We start from the raw sequence: 25,248 nt of genomic DNA, 5'->3' as shown, positions 1-25,248 counted from the left end.
GGTTTCACCCATCACCACGCAACTTTGTAGGCATATGACCACACATAATCTGAGGGGACCCCTCCATTATTGACCCCATCAAACAAAATGGGGGCGCTAGAGAGCTCATTTCTTATCTAGGCCTAACCGCCATATGGATTTTTACTAAACTTGGTAGATATGTAGAACAGGACGCCTCAAGGTGACTGGAGAAATTTAAAGAAGATCACCAAACAAAACCCATCCTGTAACCCGAAATTCAAACCCAAACAGATCATACTATCTACTTGATTCTTTTTTGTTTTGTTTTGTTTGCTTGTTTTGTTTATCTCAATTTTGTCTTGTTTGTTCTTGTTGTTTCTTTTTTTTTTAGTTTTGTCTCTTTCTTTTTCTTTGGTGTTGCTACCACTGTTGCTATTGTTGTTGTTGTTTGAATTTGTTTTGTTTACATCTGCCTGTTTTATTAATCACTGCTTGTTATCTTTATATTTGTCTTTATATTTGTTTATATGTATATATATCTGTATGCACTAAATGGTGAATAAAGGAGAAAAAAAAAAAGTGAGCTAAAATTATTTTTTGTCAATGGAGTCTAGCCTTGAAGAGAGTGATATAACAGCTACATTTTCCCACTGGAAATAACTGTCTAACATTAAGGTGTAGCGGTGAAAATATTGTAAATATAGCATACACATAAACTGATAGATGTTTTTGGTGGGACTTTTTGTTGGTGGCTAAAAGACGTTTTGTCCACAGCAGCACATTGCTTGGCTTCCTTCAGACTTCAGCCTGTTTCTCCATAGTAGGAGCATGCCAACTGGTAAGTGCCCCATACAACCCCACTTCAAAAAATCTAAACTATCCCTTTAATAGTTATGATCAGTGCTAAACAGATTAGTTGATTGATTGGTTGATCAGTGGAAAAGTTTTAGCTTCTCCAATGTCAGAATTTGCTGCTTTTCTCCGTTTTAAATCTGCGGATGGATTTATTTGGGCTTTGACCTGTTTGTTGAAACAAAACAGGACATTTAAAGACATCACCTTCAGTTCTTGGAACCTTTAAAGGACATTTTTCTGTATTTTCTGGCTTTTCAGACTTGATGATTCATCGATTCAATTATTTCATGTAGAAAAACAAACAAACAGATTAAGTGCTTAAGATAATTATGAGCTGCAGCCTGAGAACTGAAGTGTTTAAACCTGCAGAGTACTTCTGGCTCATAGTGCTGCAGGAATTGTGAGCCTGCTGACTTAAACGTACAGTGCAGGTGACCCTGACCTCTGTCTAACCTTTCAAAACCACTCGGGATATTATCACAGGCCACATGAGCTGTGGGTTTTAGATAACATTTGATCTTTCATTCCAAGATACAATTTACACATTGCCCTGCCTTGTGTCATCAAGCAAATCCATTTCAAACCCAATCATGACCTTCAGATCCATTTCCATGCATGCCAGAGGCTGAATATAGAATCTGTGGGTAAGCCTGAGGTCAAAGGGCGCCCCTAATCATGTCTAAATGGTGCAATAACTCTGCAGCCAGCCGTGCTGCTCACCTGTCACCTTGCTGTGGAGCCGGAGCAGCATAGCATTTTTATCGAATATTTAATTTGAGGGTACAGGATCGCACTGGGGCTCTTTACTGCGTTTGATGGGGCCAGCTGAAGGACAAGAAGCAGCTCGCCGTCATAAAATGGTAATGATGACAGTGCAGTGACGAGCACACCTCCAGGCAAGGAGAAGAAACAGAGCTCAGTCAAACAGCACTGCGGACTAATGTGGTCATTAAGAGGAAAAGCTGCTGAGCTCTAACCTGAACCAAACCTCAGTGAGTCGGTCGTTGTGGTTCAGTCTACTCCACAGAGGAAGAGGTACTCTAAATATTTTATGTTAGTGTTGAGTCATGAAGCACAGTATGCCCTGTATGTATGTTTGTTTGGATGAAGTTTCCATTGTAATCAGAGTAGTCTGAGTTGTTTTTGCACAGATACGGATCACTTTGCATGATTTAGCCAATTTACAATAAATGATATCGACAGTATTCCAAGGCTATGCAACTATATTGTTCACAGGCCACATTTTCAGAAGCGCTCTGGGGTCAGTACCCTTGACACAACATGCCCCCACAGTTCCAAAACTTTTATTTTGCTGCACTGCAATTTGCATTTATGATTTACATTTTTACACCTTCTGCTAAAACGTCTCTTGTCCTCTCCTCTGTGTAAACAGGCTGCAGTTTGGTCAAAATTTCAACAAATTTTTGTCATGTGACTGTTGGTCTCAGCTGAGTCATTAATGGCTTCCTAGTTGCACAGAGGAGTGCAGAATTTAATGTTTTTTACAGGACCTGATCAGTGCAAATAGTTATTTTTTGGTGAAATTTTAAACAAAACATGTAGAATAAAGTGATTTTGAGATCTGAGCTTTTTTTGGTATTCATTCTTAATTTCTCCCTGCTATTTAGGATTAATAGGCGCATTAAAAAACAAACTATTGTCTTTGGACAGTGAGTAGTTTCTAAAAAAAAAAAAAAATGATGTCCTCATATGATGACATTGGGTTTGTTTTTATAAAACTGTTTATTTCAATGCCTGGACATGGCTGAGCAAAAACAAAACTACAAACAGTTGAACATTTGATTAACGTTTCATAATTCTATGAGGTAGTGGTCACTGTTCACATTTAAAATGGTTCATAACTTCATTTCAATCCCTGAGCATGGCTGAGCAAAAACTAAATTGCAAATAATGCAACATCATTAAGAAAACTTGTGATTTGTTTTTGGTGTAACTCTGTATAAATTTTCCTTGAAGAAGACACAGTCTGTCACTCCTAATCTGCTTGTGATCTGCTTGTGTGATATAATAATAAAGTCCCAATGTCCTCAAATGAGTACTTCCTAACTAACAGCGTCTTAGCTTGTTGCTCCTGCTAAAACTGGTGAAACTTGTTGCCATATCAAACTACAAATGTCCAAGACATCCAAGATGTCCAATTTGGTGACTTTGCAGAGATGGCTGCCATCTTGTTTTTACATGGATTAGTGTATTGCGCTTTTGCTACCAATAGATGACACAAAATGTTTTCCCTGAATGAGGACAGCAGGTCTAAGTTAAGAAGAATGAAGTATTACCCCCAATTTCCACATACTACGTCTGCGCAGTGCAGTGCAGTGCGTAGCAGATACGCATCCCATTCTAGTGAATAGCTTCATTTCCACAGCGAGCGCCGCGCAGCGTCTCTGGAGCGTCCCAAAAGTGCCACAGCGCACTGCTTTGTCAGAGATACGCGCCAGGTCTATTTTTCAGTGACTGCGCGTCCATTGCACATCAAGCTCGCAGATCGCACCAAACCGGAACACACACAGCATCTGGTAAAACACAACACAATGCACAGACTACGGATCGTAAACTCTCAATTTTTTTTAAATCACGTCACATCCTGCCGCACAAGTTGTCAGTCAGTGCGAGGGTCCGAGGAAAGGTGGACGAGGAGTAACTCATAGTTGAAGTGGAAAACCATAGTATGACACCACACATCCTTTCTACAAGGATACAAACAGAAAGGAGAAGACCTGGTGTGAAATTGCAGGAGTTTTGGGAGTGAATGCTTTTTATCGCGTGATTTCACAGTTTCCACATGTGAGCTTGCAGCTCCGCTACACGGCACGGCGCTCCAGAAACACATCCAGTAGGCGAGGGAACGCGCCATCGGTCGCTCCAGATCCATGGCGCTGTGTAGCGCAGCACAGACGGAGTATGTGGAAATTGGGGGTAAGGTGCAGCAAACCCAAAATGTGATGTCGTCTTGTGAGGACGCAGGGTCACAGGAGGTAAAATATCACTATTTTAATCTCAGATTTGATTTTGTTTGAATGTGGAAGCATTCATTGTTGTGTTCCACGATCGTCTGAAATTTGAAAACTACAATGATCATTTTTGTTTTTACAGTTTCTGGTTATGACTAATGTTTTTTGTTTTTTTTTAAGAAAACATGCCTTTCAAACCAGCTGGCAGGTTCTGGGGATCAGGAGCAATTAGGCCAAGCAGCAACATGTCAGTTATTGGCTTAATTTTTTTTCTTCTTTAGGTTGTTAATTTTATTTATTTATAAACAGAACTGATCGGCAGACCACAGTTGGCCCTCAGGCCGCCAGTCAAATAGCAGCAATGGCCTTCATGTGAAACAGACCTTTAGTTCCACTATCCCTTGTTTTATGAGTGTAGTTAAGGACCCTGATGAAGACTGTGAGATGAGGGAGAAAGCTCCAGAACAAAAACACTAAATGGGCCTTGAGTTAACTATTAATGTGCAAAACTTTACCCCCTAATATTTTAGTCATTTTTCCGGTTAAATATCTTCCTGTTTTCTGCTCTGCACCTGTAATTTGCTGCCAAAACTCCACACTTCCTCCATCTTCATAATTCAGGATAATAACAAAAGCGTCTGTCAATTGTGATCGCCACTACTGGTGTAAAAGAGACCTTAAAACTTACAGTAAGACTGAGGTACTGTTGGACTTTTTCCCAGTCATACAAGTACAAGTATTTATGTGTCTGTTCCTGGTGGTAACAGAAGATAAAATAGTAATAAATACTAAGTTTGTAATATTAATGAGGCATAAAGAGCGACTAGCAGCAGCGCTGTGACCTGCAGGCAGCTGAGTGGTCTGTGTGTTTGTATGAGTCAAGTGTTGGTCTCGGCTGGCCGCGGTGTTAGTCTTTGTTTGGCCTTGAGTTGAATACACACATACTTAAGAGCCTCTGGCTTATCAGGTCCCTGTTGTCCTAATTACAGATGCCTGTTGTATATTAAACGCTCTGCATGATTCAATTTATCAGCCGCGTTGATGATAGCTCTCTCCCTGCTAATGACCGTAGACTTGCCACAGATAACCTTGACCAGAGCTGCAACATCACACTGGAAGGATGATTCTCACATACAGTAAACTACTCAGCTTTTACTGTGGGGTTTGGTCCAAGCCTCAGGCATTCAGGCTCTAGCTGTTGCTATCTGATTTTGTTTTATTTCATTATTTTTTCGATGAGGATTCATATCTATTCTTGAATTTGACCCATTTCCCAGTACAGGATATTGGTCCCAGTACAGGATATGGGGTTGTTCTGCATCACTGTTACAGACAGTGTTACAGACAGAAAAGAACAACTGTAAAACAAAAAGAAACAGTTTTTTTCTTATGTAACCTCATTTCAGTTACAATGTAAGATTTCAAGACAGATTAACCTCAGCCTAAATATAAATCTAGTGTCTTTAGATTCCCGTCTGCCGTTCTCCAGCCGCAGCTCATGACAGAGTGAAATATCTCAACAGCTGTTGATTGGATTGTCATGAAATTTTCCACACATTCACGGTCACCTGATGATGAATCCTAACTTTTGTGATCCACTAAATTTCTTCTCCAGCGCCATAATCAGATCAAATTGAAAATTGTCAACATTGCTTTATGACCAAATATCTGCAAACTAACACAAATACATTCCCGCTTCAGCTGTACTTTGTCTGTGCAAATTAGCTAATGCTAGCATGCTAACAGGCTAAATTAAAATGGCGATGAAGGTAAACATTATGCCTGCTGAATAGCAGCATGTTAAAAGGCACTTTACTGATAATATGGGTCAGTTTACCAGGAGGAGCCTATGAGCATATTTTAAATCTGTTTTTTGCAAATCTACAACTTCATGGAAGTGCAATGTTAGCATGTTAGCATGCCTTTGTTAGCATTTAGATAAACTGTGTCTAAGTAAAGCGCCACTAGGCTACTTTCATGGCTGTAGAGTCTTGAACCTGGTATACACCGTGTGATTTCGGGCAGTCCCAGACGAAAGATAACCAATGTGAAAGAAAGTGGATGATGTCTTTGGTCATGGCTCTAAAACGGTGGTCCTACGTTGTTACGGTCTTGCGATCAAAGAAAGCCCGGGATAAAATTCTGGCAGATATTTGGGATGACCATCTCACTGTGTGACTGCTGTTACCACCTACGTCTACTAACCAACCAATAGAAACGCAGCATGAAATGACGCACTGGTGCTAAACCAAACAAACAGACAGATAGCAGCTCGCCATGGAGGCAAAACACGCTAAAAGAAATGTGTGGGATTCCAGCAAAGAGGAAAACTTGTGAAGCCTTGCCTGTATGATGTGTCCTGCAGCTCAGACCATGATCGCGTAAAGAAGGACGAAGCATGAAAGGAAATAAAGGCGGAGCTCCAGCTGCCAGGTGAGACACCTAGCAGCTAGCAAACACACACACACACACACACACACTGTAGTATATAGTGCCCACAGAACGTTAGGTTATTTAATAATGTGAGCCTCTGTGTTGTGCTTCACAGTTGGAGAAATAACCCGTGCAGCATCAGCATGGGAAGCTGTTGCATTGTACGTCTGTGATTCAGAAAGCGCTGTCATCGTACAGTCTGCATCATCAGACATCAAGTTTGTTAGATCCATGTCACACAGTGTAGCTGCACTAAACTTATAAGGTTGCTAAAATCTCACAGTCTGTAGGAGGCTTTAGTCTTTAGTTTTTCTTCCAGCTAGCTGTTGGTTTCCATTATTCCCCATACAATATAAAAATCAATGTGCAGAGACTTTAAACGTACAAGTTACATTAGCGGAGGGAGGAAAAACAGCAGAGAATTTTCAAATCAATCTGCATTTATACCTGCATTATAAAAGCAGACATGATGTTTACTGTGATTGATTAGTTTTAAAGATGTGGAAGAGAGTTAACACTCTTATTAAGTGCTGTGAGATGTTAATGGAAACTAATGCGTGTATTTGTATTATTGTACAATCGGCATCAGTCCCTTTGCACATTGTTGTTTCGTATTTTTGGGTTTAAGTCTTTATGTTCATTGTTTTATGTGTGTTCTTGTCAGTTTTTTGTTGTTTTTAATTTATTTTTATATATATATGTGCTTCCATAGTCAAACTATTGCATCGTCATAGTAAAAAAACAGTAAAATAGAGAATAAAAGAAAGAAGTAACCATGAGAGACAGACATGACAGCTTTGGAATGAGATTTAGAAGCTGCTGAGTGTGTATGAAGCCAACATGTTAATTGTCCTTCCCGTCCACACATTATAAGGACATCTATCATCAGGTTAGCAGCTGCAGCGGGTGCAGAGAATATCTTTACCTCTTATTGCCCTCAGGCGAGCTGCTGCGTCTGCTCTGACTCGCTCTGGGCCGACGTGGGACTGTCTTTGTCACTTTGATTTCACCTTCAGCCTAAAAAGACACATCAGAGGAAAACACATGTTTACTCGATGTCTCTTTCATTTCTGAACTGTTTACTGGCGCTGTGGTGCAGGATGTATCAGAGGCCATATGGAGGATTAATAGTAGCAGCTCTGACTCTGCAGTATCAGCACCTGTGTCTCTTTATGGACACCATAAAGAATTCTGTCATTAAACCTCAGAGTAGAAAATGTCTGATCCTCCTCAGCAAAACAATCACAGAAAACAGCCTGAGGTTCATGAGGAAAGTCGTAATTTGACAAAGTTAACAAGATCTTTAAAGTTTTTCTGCGAAGAGAAACAACAGGTTTTAGTTCATAGGTCATCAGGAAACTTTATTTTCAGACGTCGCCCCCTACAGGAGACAAATTCACAGACAATGCACTAAAGCCATGACCTAGCTTAAAACTCTGGGAGGGTTTTACAAACTATGAGTGACAATAATTTGATCTCTGTGTCTAACTCACAGTCGGAGTGTTTAGCAGTGAGGAACTGCAGCACAGGTCTTGATCGTCTATGTTTTAACCTCTAAGCGAGGGAGGTGCTTCATAAACTAAATTGTAATAGAGTACACGGATAAATGTGGATGTGTGGAACACAAATGTCAATGACAATTTTGGCGCTTTGAGCACCAGAAGCCGAGTGCTGTCTAGTTCCATTATCTTGGAGAGAATGCAGACATTTCTACGGCCGATATCTCCAACACTTGGCAACGTACACCAAAACTATCTTGATTGATAAACAGCACAACAGGTAACAGGAAAATATGTATTTTTCATTTCAGGGTGAACTGTCCCTTTAAGTGCTGGAACATGTGACATCTTCATCTTTAACTTCACATACGATTGTGGCTAAAAGTTCAGTGTGTATTTTAACAAACTGAAAAACTCACTGGCATCCTTAAAAAAAGGAAACAGCACGTTGGCTGCATGTTGTGCACCTGGCTCAGGTATACATGTGTTCCAGCCTGATGTGTAACCGTACGTACCCTGGGCATAGTGAGGACCAGGTGTCCCGTGGTTTGGGACCTCTGAGCTGTCGAGCTGTCGGGCTTCACTTCAGCAGGCAGAACCATCTGAAATATCTGCAGAGTAAATTATTCACAACTTTAATTAGCAAGATTAATGCGCTGATCTGGCACCGCCGCTGTCCCAGTGTGTCAAATGACTTTAATCATTACTGGGCCTTTTTATAGGTACACTTTCCAGAAAAGACGTGGGAGAGTGACCAGAATAGCTCCGACCGAGAACAGCAGCAATGAATCACCGCAGCGAAATCCTGTGGAAACCAAAATGATCCACGTGGGGGGAATAATGGGCGTAAAATTAGACTTTTTCATTTTTCAATCTACTTTTATTTGATTCTGAGAGGGACTTTAGGGGAGACCGTTCAAACAGCAGGCAAAGAAAGAAAACTCTGTCCTGTTAACTCCTCTGCAAGCCCTGCTGCTGTCAGATGTGGCGAACTTGATATACACAGCCACAGATGAGTCGGACAGCCAATTCCCCCTGCTCCTCTAAATGAGTTGATATTTAGAAGGAATTTTAAAGGCCTGAGTTGATGTATCACTGTGTAAATCACACCACCCGTCCAATCAGGCTGATCCCTGGCATAAAACAACCATCCATAAATACGCTAACAGCTTGAAGAGGAGCCATGACATTCAAGAACTCCGAACCTGCAGGGCTCTGTGTTTATGATTTGTTTGCTCGAGGGAGGAAACAGGAACAGAAACAAACAAAAAAAAGATTATACCTCTTGGATTTATGTGTGGCCAAACAGCTGTTTAATCAGGCTCAAAAATTTCCTTGGTGTTGCTGAGGAGAGTATGGTGAACTCAGCTGGTTGAACAACACGTCAAGCAACAACCATGCGTACACCATTTCCCACACATTGAAGAAGAATGCGCTGTGAGCAAGTGCAAACATCAGACTTCAGACCAGCGTTTATGAGAGCCACACAACGATGGCATCTCTACCCCCTAAATATACACGTTACAATGGGGTCTGATCGCCAAAGAACTTTTTAGTATTCATCTTACACTATTGTTCACCCTAAAAAATAAGACTCTCCTGATTTTACTGGCATCTAACCGAGACCAACGTCTATTTGTCAAAATGTGTAGCCACACCTGGTTAGTACAACGGACTCTGCATTTCATTGGAGCTCGGCTTTTAATTGAAGTTTTTATGGTAGCCAAAATTTTGAATGTTTTGGTGGCATCTCAGCACGCTGAACTGCTGACTCTGTCAAATACACCACACTCAACTTCACCAGACCCCCCAGTGCAAAAAGGATCGAATGCAGGTGTTAGAAAGCCTATGTTGTTTATGTGTTACTAACTTGTTTATTGAGCTAAAATTCCGTTCAGTTGCATTGTGTTTATCGGTTAGTTTCCATATGTCCTACGCGCTTGAACGCACCATAGTCGTTCCGACGCTATTGAAAGCACCACACCTGCGTGAGGGATGCCGCACTGTGAAAGTTTATTTTTCTCCTGATACAGCGGCGGATAGCCTGTTATTTTCCTTGTACCCTTTCCCAACATTCATCATCACGCCATGGTTTATTGCTGTGTGTAAATGCCAGAAGGTGAGTTTAATGACGTTTCACTGTCTAAGTTGATTGTTAATATTGTGTTAATGTGTATTATTTATCTGTGTATAAGCTAATGCTATCTCATGCTGCTGTGATGTGAAGCTAATAAGCTAAGTCTCACAGTATGCTCTCATCTCACGAGTGCCTCGTGTGAGGTTATTTGTTTACATTGTATGATTCATATAATATCATTTATTACGGCATACAGTCCTTTGTAGCCTCAGCTATCTTATTATGTTTGCGTATTATGTATGGTGTGTGCTATGCTGATTGTTACTTTGTGTTGCTATTGCAGACCACGGTTAATAAATCAACCTCCAACTGGACATCTGTATCCGTGTTCTTTAATGGGGACACACACCCTACACCTGCCGCTCTAAACCAGTTAATTGTCCGGAGATAACCCCCTGTTCTCCTATTTATGGTCCTTCGAGCCGGATTAGAGTAACAATCAAGGTATGGATCCTACAGATGCCCAGACTGAGCCTGCACCCCAACGCGCTTCACAGAGAGCGCGACACCCCCCGGCTTACCTGAGCGATTATGTGGTTGCAACTCTCCCTTCAGAGGGACAAACCCACACCACACAACAGGCTCCCTCCGCCCAGAGTTCGCATAGCCGGAAAGCATGCTCATCACGGAGGAGCTCCCACTCCAGGTCTGCACGCTCATCTCGCTCGTCCACCAGCAGATTCCCCTCTCACATCTTCTCAGAGATAGAAACAGCCCAGCTCGAGGAGCGAATGAAGGAAATGGAGCTCGAGGAATTACAGCAGCACATAGAGGAGGATCAACAAATCGACTACGAGTGTCAGCGACTTCAAGCTCAAGCCAGAGAAGCCCAACAGCTACAAGAGGAAGCCATTAAAGCACAAGAATCGCTAACCAGAAAAATAGAGAGGCGACGACAGCTAAAGAAGAGAGTGAATGAGCTGGAGATAGCCAGGCTGGTTACGTCTCTCCTCAAAGAGAAATCACAGGACCCTGATGGCACCACATCTGCACCATCTCCATCAGCTCATAGCAAGGCAAGTAACCCCCCGCTTCTACTTCCAGTGCTCCCTGCCGCTCCGCCTCTCGCAGCTACGGCTCCGCCACCAGCGAGTGTGGCTCCACCTGTGGCTCAAGTGAGCGTGGCTCCTCCTCATCCACCTCCTGCAGCTCTGGCTCCGCCTCCAGCGAGTGTGGCTTCGCCTCCACTACGCCAGGCTCCACCTCCAGCAGCTCCGGCTCCGCCTCCAGCAATTGCGGTTCCGCCTCCTGCGCCCCACACGGCTCCGCCTTCCGCACCTTTGGCTCCACCTGCTGCACAGTATCCATCCTTTCCTCCACTGCTACAGTCTGCTATTCCTTCCACATCCTTGCCTCCAAGTTTGGCGCCCGTCAACTACAAACTGGCTCCTACTCCATATCCGGCCCTTTCAGCGCAGTATTACCCAACTCAGTCAGCCTTCACCTACCCCGTGCAAGCAGCCTTGTCCTCCACTTCAGCTTTGCCTCAATCCAGTCCACAACAGCCACAAGCAGCTGATGCGTCTCCGTTCTTCGCCTCATCCTACAGCATCCCCCAACCTATGATTCCTTGCTTTGAAAGCGGCAAAGAGAGTGACTTCGCCTTATTGAAGATGGCGCTTGACAACCTGCTGAACAGTCACCTGCACCTGAATGAACAGTACAAATATCAAGTGCTCCTTGGACACCTGAAGTTACAAAGTGCGCTCCAACTAGCCAAAGCCTACATGCACGATCCAAGACCATATACCACAGCCATGCAAGCTTTACAGGACAAGTATGGTCAGCCTCGTCAGCTTGTTCAAAGTGAACTGGGAGCCATCCTAAACACTCCAGCCCTCAAGTTTGGTGACTCTGAAGCCTTTGATGCCTTTGCTTTATCCATCCAATCACTGGTAGGCATGCTTAGGACCCTGGAAGGACAGAACGGCTATGAACTAAGATGTGGATCTCATGTCGACTGACTACTGAGCAAGATGCCACCAAGCTATCGTGATGGGTTTGTGGAATATTGCCTGAACCAAGGTATTCTTCGGACAGGTACCGACCAGACGTACACCCTACCTGATCTGAGTTCCTGGCTACAGATGAAATCCCAAGCTAAGCGCATAGCAGGTCGAGCAGCTTCACTTTATAACTACGAAGCACCCAAGCCACTGAAGAAGGACCAACGTCCCTTCAACAGATCGAAGGAGAAGTCGGCAACATTCCTCCTCACTGCCAGTGGCGATCAAAGCTCCAAAGGACGGTCTGCACAACCGAAATCCTCATCCAAACCCAAACCATATTGTCCCCACTGCGACAATAAAGAACATTTCCTGAATGCTTGTACAGAGTTCAAGAAACTGAGCACAAGCCAGATCGTGAGATGGATAATGGATGGACATCGGTGTTGGAAGTGCGGACGAGCCCACAAGCCTGAGGTCTGTACCCTCAAGCGGCCATGCAATACCTGCAAAGAGCAACATCTCACAGTATTACACGATGCAGTCCAGCAAACCCAGAAGAGTGTGCTCCTGGTGACCGCTCCGACTGCAAAGGTGTACCTGGACAGACCAAACAGATCCCCCAAGGTGATGTTGAAGGTTGTGAAGGTCTTACTTCATAATCAAGACAGAGTACTGGAGACCTATGCAGTACTAGACGACGGTTCGGAGCGAAGCATCATCTTGCCACACGCTGTCCAACACCTGAACCTCACCATGCAGCCCGAGACACTTACCCTTCGGACTGTTCACCAAGATGTAGTGCAGCTTCACGGTGCATCAGTCGCCTTCTACGTGTCTTCACTGCCCAAGCCTAATGAGAAGTATCACATACGTCAGGCATTCACAGCTGGAAACCTGGGACTCTCAGAACATTCTTATCCAGTGAGAACCCTCCAACGGAGATATCAGCACCTCCGCCACCTACCTTTGCCTCCTGTTGATCACGCTCAACCCCTGCTGCTCATTGGATCCGACATGGCTCATCTCCTGACTCCCATAGAGCCGGTGCATTTGGGCCCCTCAGGAGGACCCATCGCAGTCCACACCAGGCTCGGCTGGTCACTTCAAGGTCCCACCAGTAATGATCAAGTTCCCGCTTTCGAGCAGCAGTGTCTGTTCACAGCAACAGTTTCACCTACCTCTGAACTCCTCAAGAACGTTGAACGTCTCTGGCAGATCGACACACTGCCTTATTCAAGTGAGAAGCAGGTGACCAGATCGAAGCAAGATCAGCAAGCCTTAAACCTGCTCCAGACATCAACTGTCAGAGTCACCGTTGATGGGGTCCGAAGATACGCTACACCGCTGCTTCGCCGAGTCAACTCTACCACCCTTCAAGCTCCTATGGAAGCAGTGTTGCCAAGTCTTCGTAGTACTGAGCGGAGACTCGCCAAAGACCCACAGCGCGCCGAGGTCTATTGTCAGGAGATCCAGAAACTTGAGGAGAGGGGTTACGTAGCAGTGGTATCACCAGAGGCAGCGACATCATCTCCAGAATCCTGGTTTATACCTCACCATATGGTGCGACACAACAACAAAGACAGGATCGTCTTTAACTGCTCCTTTCAGTACGAAGGAAGGTCTCTCAACGACCTTCTCCTCCCTGGACCTGCCCTAGGCCCATCGCTGCTAGGAGTCCTCATTCGGTTTCGGCAGTACCCAGTTGCAGTGAGTGGTGATATCAAAAGTATGTTCCACCAGATACGCCTTCTGCCAGCCGACAAACCAGTTCTGCGCTTCATTTGGCGGGATATGAAGAGGACCGAAGAGCCAAAGATCTATGAATGGCAAGTCCTACCATTTGGTACGACGTGCAGCCCCTGCTGTGCCATCTACGCCCTGCAGCAGCACGTCCAGGACATGAGTGAGTCCAACAGCCCTCTCGTTGATTGCGTCGAGCAGTCGTTCTACGTGGATAACTGTCTCCGCAGCACCCACTCTAAGGAGGAAGTGAAGGATCTGGTCGATGGTCTACGCCAGCTACTCCACACCGGGGGCTTCGAAATTCGCCAGTGGGCTAGCAACATCCCGGAGGTTATCGAGCATCTTCCATCTGACGTGAGATCTGAGAACAGCGAGCTATGGCTTTCCCAATCCAGCACAGACCTTCAGGAGCCAACCCTTGGGCTACGATGGGATTGCCTCCGTGACTCACTTAAGTACAAGCATAGACCAGTGGAGCGAACTGAACCTACGTTGAGGAATGTCTACAAGGTACTCGCCTGTCAATATGACCCATTAGGTTATATTGTACCTTTTACGACCAGAGCCAAGGTTCTAATTCAGGACCTTTGGAAGGAACAAATCGGCTGGGACGAGCCGATACAGCCACAGAGCCTCCGTGACAGATGGCTTGCCTGGGAACGGGAGATTCCAGACCTCATCCAGCTGAAAATCCCCAGATGTTATGCACCAGCGTCTGCAGACTCACCAACATCACGCAGAGATCTGCACATCTTTTGCAACGCTTCTGAGAGAGCTTATGGGTCTGTTGCTTACCTACGAACAGAAGACTCTCAGAATGTAGTCCACGTCTCCTTTGTCCTGGCCAGGTCCCGTGTGGCGCCGAAGAAGCAGCTGTCCATGCCACGGCTTGAGCTGAGCACTGCACTTACCGGTGCTCAACTGGCCAGCGTCCTTCATACCGAGCTCACCTTACCCATCAGGAAGATCACGCTCTGGTCCGACTCCACCACAGTTCTACACTGGATCAAGTCAGAATCTTGTCACTATAAGGTCTTCGTGGGTACACGCTTGGCAGAGATCCAGAGCCTTACGGATGTGAACAACTGGAGGTATGTGGATAGTGCAAATAACCCCGCTGACGACATCACGCGGGGCAAGACCCTGAAGGAACTGTCCCGACCACATCGTTGGCACCAAGGCCCTGATTTCCTCAGTTACACAGAGGATCACTGGCCGACCAGCCCATCATCCTATCCAGAGACGGATGATAGCGAGCTGAAGAAATCCTCCTTCTGTGGACATGTGACTGTTGATGCCTGTCCTCAACTCCCTGATGTCAGCCAGCTCTCCACATGGAAGGACTTGATGCAGACAACGGCCCGGTCCCTTCACGGGGCGGCCGATCCAAACTCTGACTCATCCGTTGAAGCAGCCGACTACATCAGAGCTGAGAATCTCCTCCTAAAACAGGCGCAGCTGGAGTCATTCCCAGAGGAGGTCAAAGCTCTCATCTCCGACCGACCCTTACCAACTGCCAGTCGTTTGGGCTCCCTATCTCCTGAGTACGACAAGGATACAGGACTCCTTAGAGTCGGGGGGAGGTTACGGAGAGCGGAGCAGCTAGGACTAGACACCATACACCCGGTCTTGCTAGACCCAAAGCACCCGCTGACCAACCTCATCATTCAGGATTTCGATGACACCCTCCTGCATCCTGGACCTGAGAGAGTGCTGGGTGAGCTGCGTCGTCGGTTCTGGATCCTGCGAGGGAGGGAAGCAGTCAAGAGGTATCAGAGTCGTTGTGTGCAATGTCAGGCATGGCGAGCCAATCAGTGCTCCTCACTTCGGGGGAGCATGGGAGAGAGAAGTGAGGTCCGTCAAGACTGCTCTCAAGGTTGTGCTGAAGGAACAGTCCGTGCCTGAAACAGTACTCCGCACAGTTCTTGTGGAGGTGGAGGGCATCCTGAATGCTAAGCCCCTTGGCTACGTCTCGTCAGACATAGCTGATCCGGATCCCATCACGCCTAGCATTCTACTGATGGGACGCTATGATGCATCACTTCCTCAAGCCATTTATGACCCCAGTAACACCCTTGGGAATCGTCGTTGGCGGCACAGCCAAGTCCTCGTCGATCACTTCTGGTCCCGATTCATCAGTCACTACCTGCCCAGTCTACAGGAGAGACAGAAGTGGCTGAAAGATGGGAGGCGCCTTGAACCAAACCAAGTGGTGCTCATTGTGGATCCACAGCTCCCACGAGCTTTATGGCCTGTTGGAAAGGTAACAGCTACTTATCCTGGAGCTGATGGACGCATCCGGACTGCTGCCGTCAAGGTCAAAGATCGGACATATGTTCGACCAGTAGCTCGCCTGGTCCAGCTTCCTAAGCTGGAAGAAGACGCCAAAGATTCACCTACCTGAGTGGCCTTTCTACCTTGGATTCGACTGTCCGTGCAGACAGTCGGGGGCGGCTGTGTTAGAAAGCCCATGTTGTTTATGTGTTACTAACTTGTTTATTGAGCTAAAATTCCGTTCAGTTGCATTGTGTTTATCGGTTAGTTTCCATATGTCCTACGCGCTTGAACGCACCATAGTCGTTCCGACGCTATTGAAAGCACCACACCTGCGTGAGGGATGCCGCACTGTGAAAGTTTATTTTTCTCCTGATACAGCGGCGGATAGCCTGTTATTTTCCTTGTACCCTTTCCCAACATTCATCATCACGCCATGGTTTATTGCTGTGTGTAAATGCCAGAAGGTGAGTTTAATGACGTTTCACTGTCTAAGTTGATTGTTAATATTGTGTTAATGTGTATTATTTATCTGTGTATAAGCTAATGCTATCTCATGCTGCTGTGATGTGAAGCTAATAAGCTAAGTCTCACAGTATGCTCTCATCTCACGAGTGCCTCGTGTGAGGTTATTTGTTTACATTGTATGATTCATATAATATCATTTATTACGGCATACAGTCCTTTGTAGCCTCAGCTATCTTATTATGTTTGCGTATTATGTATGGTGTGTGCTATGCTGATTGTTACTTTGTGTTGCTATTGCAGACCACGGTTAATAAATCAACCTCCAACTGGACATCTGTATCCGTGTTCTTTAATGGGGACACACACCCTACACCTGCCGCTCTAAACCAGTTAATTGTCCGGAGATAACCCCCTGTTCTCCTATTTAGCAGGTATCGTTTGACTGGAGACATATCGGGTTATTTCTATCCATACCTTAAAGGTATCGAGTACCGAAACCATGCCATACTGAAAGGGCTGTTAAGCGGCAGGCTTAAGAGGTGAAAATATTCTCCATATAGCGTACACTTAAACCAATATAGATCATTTTAGGTGGCCAAAATATGTCCTGCTGCTGCCCTGTCCACAGCAGTACATTGCTTAGTTTCTGTGGTGGCACTGCTTCTCCAAACTGGATTTGACATGAACTGTAATAAACTGGAGCTTCTGTGAAACAACATGAGCCTCATCCATTTCAAATCAACATTAGTTCTTTTGAGGTCACTTTGGTGAAAGTAACGCAAAAGTCCACACAGAGAGTAATACTGTAAAGTAACTGATTACTTTCAAATGAAGTGTGATGAATGAATGAACCTATGTGGCGAACAGAACGTGATTGCATATTTCTGTCTTAGTTTTAGTCGTGAATCTACAGTCTTCTGCATCTGGCCCCCAGAGGTAACCTGTATTTACGATGACATGCAGAACTGAGCCTCCCTTCACAATAAGCCACAGTCAGACTTCAGCAGATCTCATGCAGAGCGAGAAATGAACACCTGACACCAGATAAATACTCAGCTTCTGTTGACACTGAATCTCCCACTTCTGGCAGGTAACTTAGGTTGTATTTTATTTAATCGAACATCAACACTTCGGATGATCAATTTCATATTTACCAGAGAAAGAGCGTGGCAGTCTTTCCCCGGACAGATGACATTTCGCGGAAAAAAACACAAGTCTGAAGTTCACTGCCGGGAAATGACTTTGCAGCAGGTGTAATAAACTCTCTCCATAAACGTATCAGAATGTCAGAGTCAGAAACACGTGTGATGATTCAGCAAGTTCTGACAGCCTTTTATTTGCTCTAAATCTGAGTCCTCATCCATCACACTTCTCTCTGCCCCCGACTCAGCAGCAAGCATCATCTTCATGAATTCACAGCAGCCTGTAATCAATGACTCACTCCGCACTGTTGACAAATTAGTATAGTAGGAAGCAGAGTGTGAAAACATGAAGATAAAAGAGGAACACTGAGATTTTAGACGAATAAAAAGAGCAGCTGAAGGACTTCCAGCCAAAAGTATTGCTTTTGTTTTATCACTTCTTGAATTATTCAGCACTGTGAAGTTGTTACGACTGAGCTGAAAGCTAATTTTGGAGCCGGCACGACCCCTTATATTATCAACGGACAAATATAAGTGGAGGTGAACAGATGCAAATTTACCTGGGGCAGCACAAGTGATCGAGCTCAAACGAGCAACCTGCAATCCTCACCACTAGATGGCACTACATTTGCCTACATCAAACACACTGAACCTTTAAGTGAGAACATGTTCAACCCACTTGTGCACATCTTCAGCTCGCTCCGAGCACCACAAGTGACGTCTAGTTCCATTATCCTGATAAACAGCACTACAGGTAAGAGGAAAAAATACGTATTTTTGTATTTTGGAGTTGACTGTCCCTTTAATATCTGTGCTGGTGTCGGCGAGGGCTTTGGTTTGAATCCCTTAACTGGCTGGATTCCTTGCCAACTAATGTCGCAGTGCCCTTGAGCAAAGACCTTCACTGGCTGACAGCAGCAGTCTGTGGTTAAACTGGCCACCTTCCAGTATGACTGTGTGGGGAATGAAACTGAGCCTGCAGCTCTGAGGACTTTTCCTGAAGAAACACAGATTGAATACAAATATTCCAGAAAGATTTTCTGTCAGCAAACTGAATTATGGCGCAAAGGAGCACTGCTTTATCTTTTTTTTGTTTTCTTTGTTTTTTAAAGACTTTAAGGTAAATTCTTAGACACTGTGGAGGCCTGCCTCAGAAATGAGTCAGCAACATTCTGACCTATAAACTTTAAGAAGTGAGTCTAAATCTCTGCTGCTGCCCTTTAGGATGTTAAAAAAAACCTGAGTTAATGCATTTGCTGGAAAGAGTGTGCAGACAAAACAGTGCTGAGGAAAAACTTAAAATGAAGTGTTGCTCATCCTAAAGGTTACAAACTAATCTTAAAATCCCCACAGCTTACCTTTCCTTTGACGGTGACTCTGGCGTATGTTGGCTGAACATCTACGTCGATCAGAGAGGTGTCCATGTGTCTGTGAGAGGGGTGGAGGTAGAGGTCCAGGTCAGTTTGTATACAGAGACACAGGTGTAGTGGTGTCTGTAGTCTACATGGATCAGCTTGAGCCATGAAGCTGAGCTGTAGAGCAGCAGTCTGATTGAACCGGGTCTCTAAATGTTTCAAACTACCAACATGATAGTTGTTAAGTTTCCAATTTGAACTTGCAGAGAGTTCTTACAATCATTTACATCAGTTGGATTGGATGTGACTGCAGCTCTACATCAATCAAGTCAATTGGTGTGCTGCTGACACATAAAATTAACGTGACGCTGGTTCTCAGGAGCTTCCTCTGTGCAAACAACAAACACACGAGAAGGAAACAACCACAGACACAAAGCTAAACACAAAGAATAAAGAAATAAACCACAAATGGAGCCACTCTGTAAACAAGTGGGTAACTCTGACACAGCTGAATGAACCAGAGAATTTGTGGGCCTGTATCTCTGCAGCGGCTTAAACTTCAGTCTCTCCAAATAAACTTGTCTTACAAGAGCACAAATATGGGTAGATACAAATAAAATATCATTTCTACTATATTGATAAATGAAGCTGTTGAGAGTTTGAGCTCATTCTTTCATACCTGTACACTTCCAAGTTTAAGACAATGGTGTTATTTTCTTCATCCTCAGTTAGACAGAAGCCGAGCCTATAAAAGGACACAAAGAGGAAAAATATAAAACTGGTCCAGCTGCAGAGCTACAAACACTTTTATTTAAATCTTTACAGGACTACTGAAACCCTAAAATGATTATTTGTGTGTCAATTACTCACTCTGTGTCGGGCTGAATTCAGGTAAAAAACGTATTCAGGAAGAAAAGCATGAACGTATTCAACAACAGCAAAACTATACCAAAACATCCGTTTACAAACTCTCACACAACTCGTGCAGTATAATCAAAGTCTCACTTATCCGATGGTATGCTTAGTACTTCACAAAACACTAGCATTTTCTCTAAAGCCCAGTTCAGACCAAAGATTCGCAACAAGACTAGACTCAACAACTCTCTGTACTTCTGATCTGTAACGTTGACAGGAAGTGACCGCCATGAGACGGCGTATCATCTCTAGTCAACAACTCTCTGTGCTTCTGATCTGATTTGCAGCTTTTCAGACTTATTTTGTGGCTGAATATAATTTGTAGCTTCTATAAAATCTGAATGAGGATAGTGATAGTGAGATACTGGATACAGTTGCATTTGTAGTAGTGATGAAATGGCGAAAAACGGAAACAAGGTGAGCATCAGATGGACAATAATACGCCAAAATAATAAAAATAACCAGCACCACTTAGCCAATGAGAATGTGTGTGTGTGTGTGTGTGTGTGGGCGGGGCATAAGCACATGCAGCGAGCAGCAATCCACTGTCCGACACCGGCACACTGTGAGGACGGTAACAGAGGGTTCGGCGGGGACGGAGCACCTGCTGCAGCAAGCTAACATGCCGTCTGTGGTCATTTTGACTTGACCAGCTGACTTCACTACAAGCTGATTGGCTGTTGAAACAGCTGACAGCAATTTGACCAGCTAAGCCGGCCAGTTCACCCTGCGGCAACTTTTCTCTGCAACGTTATAAAACACTTTCATCTCGTCATGAATCTTTGGTCTGAACTGGGCTTAAAACGTTACTATTCAAAAAAACGTTTGCATAAATGTTGCAGAGCACTTCTCATCTTTGCATTAGACTGTTTGCCCAGGAAGTATTTTAAATAGTTATGTTTAGCGATTTTAGAATTTTCTGTGTTTTTGGATTTTTGTTCACTGTGGAGGCATGTGAGGAAAAACAGGTTTTCTTCCTGAATTCAAGGTAACACGTGGTGAGTAACTGATATACAAATGATGATTTGGGGGTTAGAATATTTCTTAAAATATACTGTCCGTAACATAAAACCGCTGCCAGTGCTTTCACACCAACTGCAGCTTCAACTGCTTTCAATGCAAACGCTTCAGCTATCTCCAGCTCTAATACTTCAACAGGACTTTAAACTACTTTCAGTAAATACCTTTTCTGATAAGAAACATTGGATCTCATTTATTAATATTCCTTAAGAAGGAATATCTTCTTTAAACCCAGTAAGACAGTTCTCAAGAAGATTCTGACACTCAGCAATGTTTTCTAATTTGGGATTTGTTCTTATGTACAAACAGAATCTGCAAACGCTCGAGCACACATTTTGTGCATTTTCTTTAAGTCCACAGTTGTATAAAGTATTATAGGATTTATATTACAACAGTATTTTTCTGATTTATATATTTTTTAGTAATTGGTTTGATTAGTTTACAAAAAGCATTATGGTCTTTTAAAATACACACTACACTAACACTTCACATCAGTTATGTTTACCATTATTATGCCATCTAATAATTAGTGATTAATATCACCGGTGGGTCAGGCGGTCGGGACAAAAAGAGTCAAAGCAGCATTCTGAGTATGTTATTAATAGTCTACCTTCCACCTTCTTTCCCCTTTTCTTTGTCTCACAAACCAACCCGGTCTTACTCCAAAGTCATCAAATACTGACACTTGGTCAGTGACTTCTGGCGTCAGGCACCAACGAAGAAAGCCGTCCTTTCACGTTAGCATTATATGAGGCGTCAGGGGGAAACGTGGCTGGACAACAACGAAAGTTAAGGGGGCGGAAGTCCAAGTAGTGGTGGATGGGTCCAACAACCACTGACTTTTATTTTGGAGGCTGGTGTTCACTTCCTGTAAGACTGTAAAGCCAAATTTTTTGAAGGAAAAAATGTCAATTAGCGGTGTTGTACCAATGTGGTGCATTTATTTTGAAAGAGACTGCATGTAAACTGTACATTTCCTGTGATGATGGAAAGTGTTTTTTGAAAACAGACAATGCATGTAACAGGCTGAAGTTGACACGGTGTCCCAGAACGTCAACAACCAACACACCCAGGGTACCTTGGACGTCGTATCTCGATGTGGAAAGTCCATGACCAAACGTCAGTATGTGACGAGGTCAGGCTGACAATGTGTTGCACAAACACACACACAGCTTGAGAGTGTTGCGGCGTTCCTCTCTGTCCTCAGTCCTGACAACTGTGCTCGTGTAATGCACAGTTTTCAGTTTGCAGGTCGGATGGTTGATTAAAGCGTGTTTTTAGTATCCCATGCATCTGTTTGTATTATTTTATATCCACTGCTGATGCTACTAAATCTGACAGCTCGTTTTCTATAGAAGCACCTCCACTTTAGAACTTCACTTCAGTTTACCTTCGCTAATTACAATCAACTGGCACGCACTCTCAACTGACAAGGACAATGGGATTTACCGATATAAGAACACAGATGCAAACAATTCTGCTTTTTAAGAACCTGATGTAACCTTTTATTGTGACCTTTCCTAAAAACAAATTTAAGAAAAAACAAAGGAAGATATTGATGAATGATGCCCACTGTGTTTCAGCAGTATCAATCTGGAGAACATGACTTTACAAGCCATTCATGTTACATATTAACAGTACAGACGTGATGTTTTGACTGTTGTCGCCCAGGCTGCAGTGAACCTTACTGTCCTGTCTCTCTGCTGATGTAAAGTGATATATCATAGAAAGGATACATTCCTGACTTGACTGTGTCCTAAGCTCAGATTACAAATGAAATCAGCTGTGTTTTTAAGGCCTCGACCTCCGTGGCCTTGCTCTGGATATAAACCTCTGGCTAATGGAGGGAGACCGGGGTGGCCCACAGCTATCAGGTTGCCCCCCAGCACGCTTCTGTAGAACTCCGATGGCAGGCGAGCCAATCCAGTGCCAGAGATCAAGAAACGAAGGCCGCTAATAAAGCAATCATGCGGCACCTGGTAGCTTTTTCCCCGCCTCGCTGTCTGAGCAGTTTGACCAGGCGCAGGAGGAGGTAATCAAGGGTTTGAAAGAAAACACATTACGGTTATGAAGAACTATGAAGGGAAACCATGTGAGAGTGGAGCTGTGTTTTTATGTAATATCTTTGCTGAAACAAAATTGAAGCAGTTGATTGGATGTGTTTTGTTGTTCTGGCTGAACAGAATGAGAACCAATTATGTTGCTTTCTGCTGCGTCGGCTGCTGTAGCTGAGTGGATTGGTCGATTTCCTTCACAGTCAATCACAGGTGGTAGAACTGTGCCACTGCAAAATAACTACGCTACTGAGATGAGGTGTTACCAGTGGGGGAGGAAGTATTCTCTATGTAAGTTAAAGTACAAATACATCACTAGAAAAACACTTTCTTACAGTAAAAGCCCTGCACTGAAAATGTTCCTTCAGTGAAAGTGTGTCAGTATAATCAGGAAAATATAGTTAGAATATTAAAAGTATATAATAGAATGTAACAAAAGTGAAGAAAGAAAGAAGAAAATGTTTCTGCAGAACACATACATTACATTTGTAAGTTTCATACGTAGCATTTTAATGTTTCTAAAGTGACGAAGTTCAGATTTCATGTATGAGCTGAGTTTCTTATCACAAGGAAAAAATACCTGCCATGTATTGCAATGACCTGTCCTGACATTTCCAGCAGTGGTTGTGGTGACAATATTACTTATTTTGGACCAAAACTTGATCATTTCCCAAACACAACAACATTTTTGTGCCTCACCACATGTTAACCACACATTATCAGGAGATGAAACTGAAAACTCAAACGTAGTTTCAACTTATTCACTACTTAACGTACAAATATAACGTATCTGAGGTTTGCAGAAACGTACAATACCAACATTTAGTCTGGCAATAAGGTTACAAACATAAGGTTGGAAAAAAGAAATGTTCCTTTAATTACTTACAAAACCTGTGTTATCACAGGTTTCAGTCTGTTGATAGAAAATGTTTACTTTGGCTCGTTGACGTTCATGACTCGTCCATCAGCAGTGATCAGCGTCCTCGGGGCCTTTGGCTTCTTCTCTTTCTCCCTGCAGGAAAACAGCAAAGCATGAGTAGACTGTAGTGTGCGTGTGCGTGTGCGCGTGCGTGTGCGTGTGTGTGTGTGAAAAATGGGTGGACCGACAGATGACAATAGCCGAGTGATGAGGTCCTTGAGGTGAAGGAGAGAGCCACTTCTTCTCTAAGAGCGTCCATAAAAAGAGAAGCAACAGATAATGTGCAGAGGTTTTACTGTAGGACACACACTTTTACACACACGTAAAGCAACACACACTATGGTTCCACCGGTTTACGGTTTGAAACATTTTAAATGGGTCACAGAAAAACAAGGATAATGGAGAGTAAATTTGGACCTAATTCGTTTGATGAAATGCTCCACATGATGTTAAATAATGTCGCCTCTGTGCCCATTTATCTCTAATGACTCACACCACACACAAGCTCGTGTTCTCCTGTCCGAGGAGAGCGTGAGTGTGGTGATTCATCAGGCTTCCAAAATTTAACCAAGGTTAATTCTGGCGTGTTGTTTTCTGAAAATATCTCTGCATGTCCAGCAGAAATAAGGTCCCCATTTGTAACCCAGCTCCACTCTGTATCGGGGGACAATCATTAGTGTCACTAACACACAGCTCAATCTGGATTAGAAAGAAAGATGATGTCCCTGTACTTCTAAAAACTGATTGGTGGAATGTTTGTTGCAAACATCAGTCAAAGAGCACAACATCACACCTGTTTGAATCACTGAAAAGTCTGAGATGTGGACTCAGTCGTGTATTGGCAGAGAGAACTGATGCCGAATGCATGATTTATGCTTGGCGCATTCGTGAGGGTCACGAGTGTTCACATTTCAAGTGACATCACACCATCAGCAAGACCTTTGCGGTATCCTGGGTTTGCATCTGACCATGCACATCCAACATTTTCTAACTACATGGATGTGGATGAGCAGAGAACTTGGGAAAACCATGCTGTAGATGTGAGTTTTCGATACACTGCTCCCTACAGTTTGGGAGGATATTGGTTGGTTGCACCGAGGAACAAGCATCGAGCGTAAGGTCCCAATCACACAGAAAGCTTTTGTATGTTGCAAAACACAAGGCGCACCACACTGCCTTTTTTTGTTTTTAACTGAATGCCACTAGTAACTAAATGCTTGCTGCACCATTATATTGTTACCAGGCAACCATTCCATCAATTCCTTACCTCAACTTTCCTGTGTAATTAATTTATGCTTTATTTTCATCTATTTATTTCACAGTAGTGAGTAGCACGTAACTGAAATGGACAGGCAGAGGGTACTTGCTGTGGCTCTGGTTGAGGGTGAGGGGCAAATAGTTTGTTGGGCACAGGGAAACAGAGGGTCCCTGGATCTGGTGGTACCTGCTGGGGTACCACCAGTTGGTCCAGGAGCTTCGTCTCCATGATGGTCATTTCAAGTACTGCACTTTCATGCTTCCACACCTGCTGTTTTCCATTGAGATGGTGGTA

The 25,248-nt window shown here is 43.9% G+C and overlaps 1 protein-coding gene across 1 annotated transcript in view; it reads right to left on the bottom strand.

Annotated features, from left to right (window-relative positions):
• dnaaf11 (dynein axonemal assembly factor 11) overlaps positions 1-24,947 on the bottom strand; it is a 41,285-nt gene extending 16,338 nt beyond the window's left edge. The window contains exons 1-6 of the mRNA XM_050075110.1: positions 24,937-24,947; positions 23,712-23,789; positions 19,468-19,533; positions 18,792-18,861; positions 8,236-8,331; positions 7,147-7,238 (exon numbers count right to left, since the gene is read on the bottom strand). Of these exons, the coding sequence (XP_049931067.1) occupies positions 7,147-7,238; positions 8,236-8,331; positions 18,792-18,861; positions 19,468-19,533; positions 23,712-23,789; positions 24,937-24,947 (413 nt within the window). The remainder of the gene's footprint in view (positions 1-7,146; positions 7,239-8,235; positions 8,332-18,791; positions 18,862-19,467; positions 19,534-23,711; positions 23,790-24,936) is intronic.
• Positions 24,948-25,248: the final 301 nt, after the last annotated feature.

Source organism: Epinephelus moara, chromosome 21, assembly GCF_006386435.1.
Source record: "Epinephelus moara isolate mb chromosome 21, YSFRI_EMoa_1.0, whole genome shotgun sequence".
NCBI lineage: Eukaryota > Metazoa > Chordata > Actinopteri > Perciformes > Serranidae > Epinephelus > Epinephelus moara.
Note: the sequence above shows the minus strand (reverse complement) of the source record. Positions and strands in the feature narration are given on the sequence as shown.